The sequence below is a fragment of the Diadema antillarum genome, unplaced genomic scaffold (assembly GCF_040938485.1).
Source record: "Diadema antillarum isolate AM-2024a unplaced genomic scaffold, OU_Dant_1.0 scf00000211, whole genome shotgun sequence".
NCBI classification, from domain to species: Eukaryota; Metazoa; Echinodermata; class Echinoidea; order Diadematoida; family Diadematidae; genus Diadema; species Diadema antillarum.
In genome coordinates this window covers 2,701,641-2,714,440 of record NW_027271100.1, presented here as the reverse complement: position 1 = coordinate 2,714,440, position 12,800 = coordinate 2,701,641, and the positions used below count along the sequence as shown (strand labels likewise).

General features: G+C 37.7%; 1 protein-coding gene across 2 annotated transcripts in view; it reads left to right on the top strand.

Annotated features, from left to right (window-relative positions):
- LOC139724347 (uncharacterized) overlaps positions 1-12,800 on the top strand; it is a 43,934-nt gene that overhangs the window by 15,516 nt on the left and 15,618 nt on the right. Inside the window, exons 1-2 of one of the 2 annotated variants that reach the window (XM_071635500.1) lie at positions 1,291-1,559; positions 11,257-11,402. In XM_071635500.1, the coding sequence (XP_071491601.1) occupies positions 1,455-1,559; positions 11,257-11,402 (251 nt within the window). In that variant the 5' untranslated portion in view covers positions 1,291-1,454. Of the gene's footprint in view, positions 1-1,290; positions 1,560-11,256; positions 11,403-12,800 lie in introns of those variants that run through there. The other variant, XM_071635499.1, reaches the window with a different exon arrangement.

The window sequence follows — 12,800 nt, the reverse complement described above, 5'->3', positions numbered from 1 at the left end:
GTTTTAATAGCCCACAAAATGAAGGCAGCTCACCTATTGAACATGATTTGTGAGAATGTTTGTATGAGATCTATGTCATGCCAAGTTCCCTGTATTTTGCTTTTTCCTCCCTCCCCCCTTCTCAGTCCTGCACATGATATGCCTGTCAACCTAATTAGACCATATATAGGCAGTTCCACCTTGGCTGAGTGTCCCTGTATCTTTCTGTGTGTGCCATGCTACTCGCTGGATGCAGGTTTTGTTCTTTTATTCTGTGTGTATGTACTTTACCCTCTCCGATACACATGTCATGGCCCGTGTGCACAGGCATAGCCAACATGCCTCTTGTAAATGCCAGACAAGTGTGGAGGAATTTGTGGTATGCAGCAGCACTGCATCCTACACAACTTGGGAGAGGTGCATTGTGAACATCAAACTTGGGAGCTAGTTCCCTCACAATCATCCTGACTAGTGCTAGCAAGGATACGTAATGTCATTATCTCTTCTCAGTTTCACATTTCATTGACAAAAGCTGTGTTTATCAAAGCCAATTGGTCTTTTGAAAACTATTATCAGTACGATACATGATGGCAAACTTTGAGTAATGTCACGCAGGCAAATGAAAGTCTAATCTCATTATCACTTGGTGTCACTCTAATCAATGTGGCATGTCTCTACCTGTCAAATATACCCTTGTAAAAAAAAAAAAACAAGTAAAAAAAAAAAGAATGACATACTTGAAACTGATTAATGTCAGTTTGCTGCTGTGATATTTTACTGAATTCACATCAGCCTTACACAGCACAAAGTTGTTCATATAAAATGAATCTTAATGTGTAGATCTGGACTGGAGGATGTCAAATGACGACATTATAACTGGGTGTGAAAGGTAACAGTACCCGAGGTTTTGTGTGAAGTGAAGTCCTGGAATTGTCCTCAGGCAGGACAATGAATGCCTCTTGGTGTGGAGACAGCAAAGGTCTTGTGATGCCAGCCCAATGGTATTACCCCAGCCAGCTTTCAGGGGCACAACTGGGTGTCGGAAGAGGCTGAAATGTCTTGGGTTGGGGTGGGTGTTGGCCCCGTGATGGTAGCAATGATGTTTGAGATGACGACAGTCAGTGACGATAATGGCTCCGTAGCTCTGTTTTGGGTCGCGATCAAGATGCTGTGGTAATCTGAGGGAGGGATTTAAGGGGGCGGGAGTGGAAGGTCTGCGAAAGAAACAGAGAGAAAGAGCGACAGTGATGTAAGGAGTTGCTGATGTTTACATGCGTGCGAAACAGATGCTTCCTGTCTTCACATGGCACCTCCATTGGCATTTACAGCGGGTATCATGTTATGCCGAACAGTGGGGCTCACCGTCTTCCCTCTATTTACATCATCTGCTTGGGATAGCTGCATCATAACAGTTCAGCTAGTTCTTCCTTCTTTCTGTAGTTTGCATGTGAAGCATTTCAACCAGCGGCCAGTGGATGTTATATTGCTGGAATAATACCACAGCTGTTGAATCAGACAACATTTCATCAATTCCTGCCTCTGTTGGATTTTTAACTTGTTGCTTTCTACTGTGTGCCATGGTAGGTTAAAGATTGTTTTGACTGCTGCTTGTGGCCAAGTGTAGCCTCAGATGTAGACTTAATATTACCAACAGTAATGCACGTGTGGGCAAATGACTGGAATAAGTATGATTTTACATGATGTATATTATCTTTGATATTAGAGAATCAAAGATTAAATGTTCACACTCTCTGCATTGTACATGTAGCTCTTCAATGTTTCATATGTGTAGGACACAAGAAAATGCATTTGTATCACATTAGATGTACTGACTTGTTTTTCATGAACTTGCACAAGTGCCATACGCAATACAACTGTACAGCAAGTTTCCTGACATACACATGTAGATGATGTTATCCTACATCAAAAATATAGCGATTAATATGCATTCTGTACACAATAGTGAATATCAAAGGCTTAAATTGACCAAAATAGTAAATTGTAAGTACACTTTATGTAGGTCAGTAAACAGCTCAGTGAAATATATGTTGAGGTTACATGTACATGTACATGTAGGACCTACAGTACCTTGCATTATATGTACAAGCAAACATTTATTATTGGATGTACAAATTGTAGGCCTACAATGTACATGCACGTATATTTGTTGGGCATGTGATACATGTACATGTGCTTGTACTATGGTTGTTTGTCACATGTGCATAATTTGCATTTTAAGTCATAAAGTAGATTTAAACTTCCCCTGTGGCTTATGTTTGCCACTGTATAAAGCATGTTTCAATCATTCTGTACCAAAAAATCGATATTTGACAAAAATAATTGAAATTTAGATTAAGTCAGTCCATGTTTGTTTTTGATACACGTAAATGCTCCACAGTATCACCAACTATGGCTTATATATTACAAATGTTACTTTAAGGTTTGATGTGATATACATGAAAATCATTGAAATATTATATAGAAAAGGGCCATTATTGCAAGGAAAAAGTGGAAAAATTGTAACAAATATACAAATTAGGTAATCTATTATTAGTATAATTGTCTTTCTGATTGTGCTACGATGCTGGTTACTGTGTGCTGAATAGTGATCAATGAATTCAAGTAAAGATGCTACACTGTACCTGTAGTTAAAATTGTTCTGTACTGAGAGAAAATGTATTTGCTGGAATTCCACCAATTACTGCTCCATATTTCCTGTACTAATTCAGTCATACATACTAAATGTGCATAATATTGTGCTAACTTCATAGTCTTTTGTGTAGTTTTTGAAACTGTTGACAATTTTGTACTTCAAAATACATTTTGTACAGCCATGTGTGTCTCAGATTTGCATGTTCACATTGAAGGCAACTGAGCTGCAGGACTAAAGAAAGGTTAAAAAAATACCACAGACTTCCTTCGTGGGACAGATTTTTACATTTTGATCTAGAAAAATATGGTTAAGGGTTTTTATTACAATGAATCCTTTTTAACTCTAACCTGACAGAACATGCCTCGTGATAGTGTACAGTACAGAGGTCATTCAAGATGACTCACTTGAAACATTGTAACTTCCAGATTTAATCTCTCCACTGCAGTGAGATTTGATCTGTCTGGAAATAAGTGCTGTGAGCTCTTTTGCACAATGAGCTCATGCTAGTTCAACTTCCCTCTCCTTTTTTTTTTTTTTTTTTTTTTTTTTTTTTTGGGGGGGGGGGGGTTACTGAAATATTAAAGTTCATGCAGAGGTTGGGATAAGACAGTATCAGATAATATAGTGTCTTATCATGTACTTTGATTTATCAGTGTGTTCATGTGATCCACACTATTCTTTTGAAATTTAAGAATTTACATTACATGGCTCTGTTGTACAAAGTGGTGCTGATTAGAGGCACTATTTGTGGGTAAAAGTCAGTAAATTTATGTCTGAGGGTTTACCATTCCTTTGTGTACGTGCACTTTCTGTTTTCCAGGGATTACCAATGGAATGTAGTTAAGTTTTTTTTTTTTTTGTCTTTTTTGTTTTTTGTTTTTGTTGTTTTTTTTAAATAGAGGTACATCACATGAGATTATTGTCCATACTGTCGATTAGTGTGTCTGTATGATGATTATGCATGAAAATAGTTCAGTTCTCGTGATGTTCCTCATCTTAAAAGATATGATACATGTAACTTGAAGTTTTAAACTTTGATAATTAGTTTGTAGTTTTGAATAGCCTTGTGTAGACACACTTGAAAGTTAGCAATCTGTATTAGTTGATTATTTAAACTACAAAATGTTTCTTGTGATTTATGCTCTATCCACATGCCCTGGGGGTCCCACTTGTAGTTTAGAGGTATAAGGACATGATAATGGATGACATCTACACCGTGTACCTTGGAAGGTGTGTGACTTTACAGCTGGTGTAAAAAAAAAAATATTCGTGTACATGGCTTCTTTGAAATACTCTCTCAGATATACATTGTATGCTGGAATCTAATTTCTCAATGAATGACTCAGATGTGTCAGCTCCATTTCCCCACTAAGAGGTTGTTGTTGTTGTTGTTGTTGTTGTTGTTGTTGTTGTTGTTGTTGTTGTTGTTGTTGTTGTTGATGTTGTTTGTAAATGGCTAAATTTGAGAATCACTGTTTTGCAGCATTTACAGAAAAAGTGTTCAGACATCAGTGCTGCTATGAGGTCAAGTCTGAAACACTGCTGGTGTCACCCCAATCATAATGACCCAGTACTCTTCCAAGCCTGACATGATCTTTGATTATCTGGGTTTATCCAAACTAAATTTGATTCCTAGATAATGTAGTGACTAATACATGTAATTGAGGATTATATGTAGTTACTCAGTTAATCTGGCCTACATTATTTGTAGCATCAGACATTTTAAAATCTTGCATATATTCCAATACATTTATGTATTCATATTCACACAATAATAGAAATAGAAACATCACAGATTGTTTTTAACTTCTTGATAAAGAGTGAATCATAGGAGGATTTACACTGCTGCTGATAAACCACAGGTTTTTTTTTTCTCATGTATTGTTTTCCATTTTTTTTTTTTTTTTTTGGGGGGGGGGTCATGAGTTGCTACATGCAGGCAACTGCTGGTTGTGAGGGAAAAACCCTCCTCAAAGGTGAAGTTTAACTTGGCTGTTTTATTCAGGGTTTTTTTTTTTTTTTTTTGCTTGTGTAAATGCTCTCTCCCCGGCTCACTATTTTCATTATGGATTTCAGTCATGTCATATCCATCCTTGGCGCATGGAGTCTCCTGCCTACAATGTACCTGCCCATACCACTGATCTATTAAGAATCACACAGATCAGTGGCCTCTGCTCAAAGACAGAGGCAAGTTGGGTGTGCACAGTACACATATATTTACCAAAAAGACTGAATATTAGGGAATATTTGTGTGTGTGTGTGTGTGTGTGTGTGTGTGTGTTTTTGTGTGTGTGTGTGTGTGTGTGTGTGTGTGTTTGTGTGTGTGTGTGTACATGCATTTTCTGCCCCAAAACAGAAAGTGTTTGTTTTTGTGATACTGTTAAGGATAATGTAAATGCCCCTAATGATACCCTCTTCTGAACAATGGTTTACAGTTCAATCTTATTCCATGCACAGGAGTGACTTTACAAATGTGATGTGCAATTTCTTATTAGAAAGGCTGACATCCTGTATGTTATAAAATGTATTTTGGAGCACCCTGTATACAGCGTGTGACTATTATGCATAATGTGTGTTTTTGCATAGATTTTAAAGGGGAAGTCCGGACGATTATCAGCCGTTTCGTGTGTAAAGAACAATATTTCATGAACCTATTACCCTTTTCCCGACGAGAAAAGACCATCAGATGGGCAATTCCGCAGTTAGGTGGACATGACATGGATAAAAGAAATGTGCCTCTTTATCTTACTCTTTAATTTAGGTATCAACTAATGCCATGGATGTTCACCAATCACTAAGGTCTTTCAAATTCAGTAGATATTTATTGATTTTGCGAGATCTAAAACCATCATTTAAAATGTACATGTGGGACTGGGGATGCTGAAGTTCACTTAAATGCAAATTACAGTGGGTTGCTTTGAAATTTTTTCCTCAAATTTTTGCTAAAAGGTAAAAGATGAATACATTTAAATACTCCAGAAGTCATGTGACATTTTGTCAATTACAGAAGGGTGAAATGACCTGCGGAATTAGGACGGACAAATGTAACGTTACTAACCGTAACGTTACTAACCATGCATTTGGGGGTCTAGCTAATGAATTATCGATCGAACTGCTAAAAATATTTGCGTGAACATTTGTCATGATGCAATAATTGAAATTAATGCAACACTTTGTTTGAAGTAACTTGAAATTTTGCACACTTTTTGTTACAAGACATTGACTTTTTTGTCATGTCCTTTTTTCGTAACGTTACTAACCAGCCCTTTTAGTTGCCATAGCAATTCTAATATTTATTGAATTGTACTCATTCTTTTTCTATACATTTACTACATGATTTTTTTTTAAAATAAGGTAATTCTTCATGTTCGAATCCGTCGCGAGCAGCCCTTCGTACTATCTGTCCCAGGATGCATTGCGCGTGACGTATCAGGCGCAGTTTCCTCAGCTGAGAGCACCGCGAGCGAAGCCCAGCTACGCATCGATCTCCCATTGCACTGCTGACTGCGGGCGGTATCTGCATGCCTGCATAGGTGTGCCTTGTCGGTGCTACTGCAGGAGACCGTACACCGATTTAGGAGTGCTGTTGCCAAACGCTGTATTCCTTTATTCAAATAATTTTCGTTATATATCTATATAAAATCTTCAAAGATTAATGTAAAATAGTTGCAATGCTATAAGATTTTCGTTTAAATTGAAATATGTATGTATTATAATACTGCCGTACTTATTAGTGTCCACCCCATCACTTACAATGCATTAGCTGTTGTCGGGCTGTTCAGGCATACATTTACGTCTGCTGCTGCCAAGTGCTATCACAATCCGCGATCGTTTTTTCGACTTCGGAGTGTGAACAATCTGAAATCAGTCTGTCAATGTCAGAATTATTGCCTCTTTTGTTGTCCGAGACTGTTGAAAAGTGTGTCTGACGGTGATAAAATACGACAGTATACATGCAACTTGAACTGCGGAAGAAACGCCAGCGCCAGCTTGGTACCGCCGCCGCGCCGCTCCGGTAACTACGACCAGCAGCCCAATACACACAGCGTAATGGGGCTGCGTGTTGTAGCATTCAGGATCATGATAAGGTAGTATCGTGGATAAATATCAATTTAAAATCGAAATATTTCTTCAATTTGAAGACTTACTAGTAAAGTTGAAGTATTGACAACACCCTAACACTTGACACATCGGCATTTTTTTAATGAAGCAATAGATCATGCCGCGTGCATCCGCTGTGTGGTCAGAGACTGTTGAGCGGTACGCTACTACGGCTTGCTTGGCCCGTATCACCGTTGCTCAAGCAGGGCTCCCCCGAGCCAGCTGACGCTCCAAGCAAAAAGCAATGTGAGGATGATACGTCACGCTGTCATGTGATCTTTCTCGCCGGCGTACAGAAATCGAACGGTTACGATTCAAAATTAGTGATGCTAAAAAATCGATTGTGGCGAGTTGGGAGGGTCTTTTTCAATGAAACTTAGTCATTATGGTCCTTTATTTATGTAGATTTTGGTTAATTTTTTTCAAAATCGTCCGGACTTCTCCTTTAAGTAAAAGTTGTTGAAAAACCACTTTTTAACATTGAGAGCAGTGATTTAAAAAGATGTTTGAAGAAATCACATTTAATGCACATAGACTAGTTCAGTTGTAACTCAAAACACTCGACTATACAAAAATTTCACAATAAAGCCACAAATATTAGGCGATATCACTGATTTTCTCAATAACTGTCACAGTGACGGTCAATTTCAGAAATGTTTTTTGCTAAAACTAGTGTTCAAATTTTGTACATATTTAACAATACTTAACATTAATTATACTGATTAATATTTTTATGTTGCAGGTATTTATCATCCCTAACTCACATTTTAGAACTATGTATTTTGAACCACTAAAGCTGTTTTTTCCCCCATTTGCAAATGTTAGCAAAGGGCTTTAAAGTTTAAGCATTCATTGCAGATTAGTGTTAACACTTTCAAGCCATCTGTTTTATTGTGTTTATTTTTCTTGTGTGTGTGTGTGTGTGTGTGTGTGTGTGTTTTTTTCTTTTTTTTTTGAGTGGGGGGTGAGGAATAACTTTATTTGTTATACTTCCCTTTGCATAGTTAGTGGCACTCCTGAAGCAGCTACTGTGTGATTGTGTAGGCCTATACCTGAAGAACATGACCATTTTAATGGAAAATAACACAACTAAAACACAATGTCTTTGTACCATAAACCTGGTCACAGACTCTTCATTTGGGATTGCCATGTAGTTACTTTGTCACTCGTAACTTAGAATGGGCAGACTTCCGGTCATCGTTGGGATTTATAATTTTTTTTAACCATTTATTCATGAAGTTTGTTTCATATCACCATTGTGCATTGTGTCAAGATGCTGGCAACAGTATCATAGAATCAGAAAACACGATGCTGATAATGTGTGCCTTTCATGGCTGACCTTGTGAAAAGCTATTGTGTTTAACATGTTTTCCTATGTGCAGGTAATTGCACTTTTTGTCTGACCCTTTGTTTTGTTTTTGCTTTGAATCATGTTAGTACTCTGCCAAGATGAAGTGATATAAATAGTTTTGATTGTACTGCACTGACTAAAAGTCAGTTACCATTCTTGTGGACTACGCAATGTGAACTGATTTACCAATGCTAAGCTAGCCTGAAAATCCTTTATGCTCTGATATGTAATAGACAATGTGACATGCTATAAATAGAGAATCAATGACCTTCAGTAGAGAATGAACACAAAAATGACAATTAGGGGTTTAGTATTTTAGGTATGTGCAACTCCTTGCTTGTGTATATTTTTTTAGACTGTGATTGGAAAGCATGAATTTGACTTCTGAGGACCTATTGCTCATGTCTCTCAGTTGTATAGCCTTTGTACACTGTAGATAAATCATTCCAAGCACATAGAGATAATGATCAAAGAACTACTAACGGCAGCTTGTGCTCTATCGTTCTCTGGATGCTACTCAATGTCCATGCGTTCACTCATGTTTTAGTGTGTGATATATAGTGGATTGCCAATTACACTATCACATTTCTGTCTTGAAATGCAGACAAAACAATTCAAGATGAAGCAACCAGTGCCAGAATATTGGCCATGAACATGTTTCAACTGCGTACCCTCAACCGCTGGTACTTCCGCCTAAATTACCACTAAAATCAGCAGCTGTCTTTCTCAGTCACATTTGTCATAACCTGAAATTGTGTTTGAGGCTGACATTTCAAGTCCCAACATAGTGCCAATGTCATTGAGAACAAAGAGCCCTGATGACCCTGATAAATCCCAGCCTGAATCAACTTCATGGTTAGTCTTAATCATGAGTAGCCAAATGACACTGAAGCACATTACACAAACAATACATTTGAACCTAAACTTTGGTCACTGCACTTTAATGTCTTTTGGTGCAGTCATTCTTCCATTTTTCAGTGACAGTGCAAATTTTGAGGAATGTTACGCTTGACATTGACAGCTAACTTTTTCCTCTTTTTTTTGTCAGTTAGTACAAGTTGTGTCAAGTTTGTGGGAGTTTGTGGTCAAGTCATTGCTAGGCGTCGTGTGGCAAACAGACTACAAAGTGGATATGACTCATTGAGTACACGTGGAAGAAACGTTGTTAGCTGAATAACAGCACGTGGAACTCATGATGTATGAATCTACCATGCCCTCTACTCTGGGTAACTTGCTGTATTCCCATTCATATGTCACTATGATCTCTTATTAGTTTATGTACAGTACAGGGACTGTGCTGCTACAGGTCTACATGCAATGATAGTTTTTACTTTTCACACTACACTTTATTACATTTCTTCTTATTCAATGTAGCAACAGTGTAGTCCTTTTCTAGCTTACAACTTAGTTTTGTCGGTCACTATTAACCCACTGTGGGAAATGCGTGTTGTAGCAAAATCAAACTGTCCTCAACGGGTTAAAGTACATCATGTATATTGAAGATCTCCTGTGGGGGGGGGGGGGGGGGGGGAGGGGGGGGGGGTTGTAAGTGTACAGATCGTAGCTTTATGCAATTTGACTTACAGTCAGTAAGCCCTAATTACTTATCTTCCTACATGTACTTTGATAATGCAATGTACCTTTAAAATGTACATTCTTTTTTTGCTGCAACAATGTTACCTTGAAGTTCATGAACTCAAGGAAATGTCAGATGACTCATATTCAGAAGTTATCTACATGTACATTCATTGAAAGCACTGAAGTAATGCACACAGCTCTAGATTTCCCTGATTTGATAGTGGGACAGGGAAGTGAGTATATTTCTCTGAGGGAAAGATATTCAATTGCTTATAGAAAAGAAAACAATCATATCTTAATTTCTCCAAGAGATGTCTGCATTTGAGTTAGATATGTAAATCACATTCACTTGTACTTCAGATGTGGTGGGGAAAAAAATAATAAGAAAATTGGGTCCAGTTTTTCCTCTTATTGTATGCCTGTGTAAAGTGATTACATACACGTGTCACTTTGATATCTGAGGTATTCAAGTACTTCTTAAGATAAGTGGGTTTTTTTTTTTTTAATCTTAAAAGAGGTTGAATGCAGAGAAGCGTGGGTATGGAAATGACATACATTTATACAACTGTACATGTGTATACTTGTACTTCATCCTTGGTTTTTTTTTTTTTTTTTTGATTAATGTGATGAAAACAGGGCTGTATTATATACAATATGTGGGCTACCACTTTACTAGTACTCTGGGCTTGAAAGGCTGTTATTGCGTGCTATCAGTGTCACAGTTTTAACTGCCTGTGCCCATGGCCGGTAATCAACTTCAGACAGATTGACCTCTTGTTGCTGCTAAGTAATGAGATTACTCACCACAGTCAACATGTCATACTACGTATCTAGACTCTGAGGACTTTTAGTCACAGATTCTCCTGCTGGTAAAAGACTGGGCTGCTTTGCTAGTGAAGGCCACAGTTGTATCTAGGCTTCATGTTGGTATACATCTATGTAGTGTTTGTGTGGAGTGCAGTGTATGTCTGACAGACTGAACTTACTATGTAATCATCTCACTTTTCACTGGAGTCTGTAATCATGTTCAGAATTCATTGTTACTGAACAGAAGCTTTCCAGCATGGAAGCACCATCTAATATTTTATGCCTGGAATTACTTCTTTGTAATTGTAAGAAAATCCTTTTGTTTATTGCTGACTTTCAATGTTCTCTAATCTTAATATAGCCAAGTTGTATCATTCATTTTTTTTTCTGTATCTTCAAACGTACATAATGCTTTATAGTTTTTCTGTATAATATCAGAATCTTTAGTTTCGTTTAATACGTTCATGTTGAATAATTTCCTTTTCTGTGCAAAGTTCAGCATTTATGTTTCTGTTTCCTCCCCTCTAATGTCTTTTATTTGTCAATATTTAAGGCTGTGCATTGGTAAAACAATAGATTAGCAGTATCCTACTGGTATGAAAGAAGATCATATGACATCCAAATGTTCTCAAAGAGAACGAGTAGAAGATTGCTTGCAGAATTCCCACATAACAGTATGACCAGCTTGCTAAAAAAAGTTAAAGAGATAACATTCTGTAGATGACGGATATGTCAAGCCATCTTTAATAAATTGTAATTTGTCTTGTAATGTCTTTTTGCCTGATAGGACTGTGGGATTGAAGGCCTTGTGGAGGAACTCTGTCTCAAACTGAAGAAAGTCCAAGAGGAGCGGGAGGAGAACACTTCACCAAGCCACTCACCAGACCATACCAACACACCCCACTCAGATGATCCAGCTGACGAGAAGGAGAGGTATGACCCTTTAGGGATTATAGATTTGGTTGAGGTGGGGCTTCAGTTTTCCTTTTTTTTTTTAAGACAATGAGAAACCTCATGAAATATAAAAGAACATACAATTTTAAGAGGAATTCAAAGGTTATTTGATCAAAATCAGTTTCGAAATAGCTAAGATATCCAAAAACAAGGAGGTTGTAATAGGAGGTGGGACCCTGCTTTTATTAGGACCACTTTGTTTTATTTCATTTTTGAATATCTCAGCCATTTCAAAACCAATTTTCATCAAATAAACTTTGAATTCTTCTTAGAATTGTATGTTCTTTCATATTTCATAAGAGGTTTCTCAGTATCTCACAGAAAAGTTGGGAACCTGTAATCCCCATCTCAACCAAAACTATACCATCCCTTTAACATTCCTCTCTTTGCTCCCTCTCGTTTTTAAAATCTATAGACAAGGCATAATAACATGCAGCATCTGAATAGCTTTTAAAAGGGACTGCCGTATACTAGCCTCTGCATTTAAAATGCATTTATAACCATCATACAAGGCTTGTAAGGTTGTAATGTGTAAGTCTAAAGGCAATCATGCCTTCCTATGGTGCCCTTTGCCTTTCCATTAATTTTTATTTCCATGAATATACTATAAAAGTCAGAGGTGATTTTGTGTGTAGGTTAGTATCCATCTCCTAGCCTATCCATCATTTTGACATCATTTTGTTTCTTTCTCTTGGCCTGTTATCACCCTCACTTTTACAGTCATCTGTCATGGTTTACTCCTGAGACACTGAAAATTCAAAGAGATGTTGCTGATTCATGCTATTTATCCCAAAACTGGTATCACATTTCCTCTCTCTCTCACACATATCCTTCTATTCCCCTCTCTGTCTGTCTGTCTGTCTGTCTGTCTGTCTGTCTGTCTTTGTCTCCGTGTCTCACTCTCTGTAGTGGAAACATATGGATGTGCATTAACTAATAGCAATGCTGAATTTGGCATGTTCTTAATCTCTTTTGTCATCAGACCCTAGGATTTTTTTTCCATTACTGATAATGCCACACTAGTGAATTCACCTAACAGACTGTACAAATTTTCACATGTAAATATATCTGTGGGAAACATACTGTGACTGGATGCAGTTTACGCAACCATTTCCACTTTTTGTCTCGCCCACCGGAGGTGAAGGCGAGACTTAAGGGATCCAAATGGCGTCCATCCGTTGTCCGTCCGTCGTCCGTCACAAATGTTAAAGTTTACCTGCAAGACTCTCTTATGATGCATAACTTGGCAACTGTTACAGCAATGGCAGCCACACTTAGGTGATAGAAGCACTAGGGGTATCTTCATGTTATGGTGTTGTCGGAGGTCATGTGATGATGTCAAAGGTCATTTGAGGTCATATATTAAAGAGTATGTGC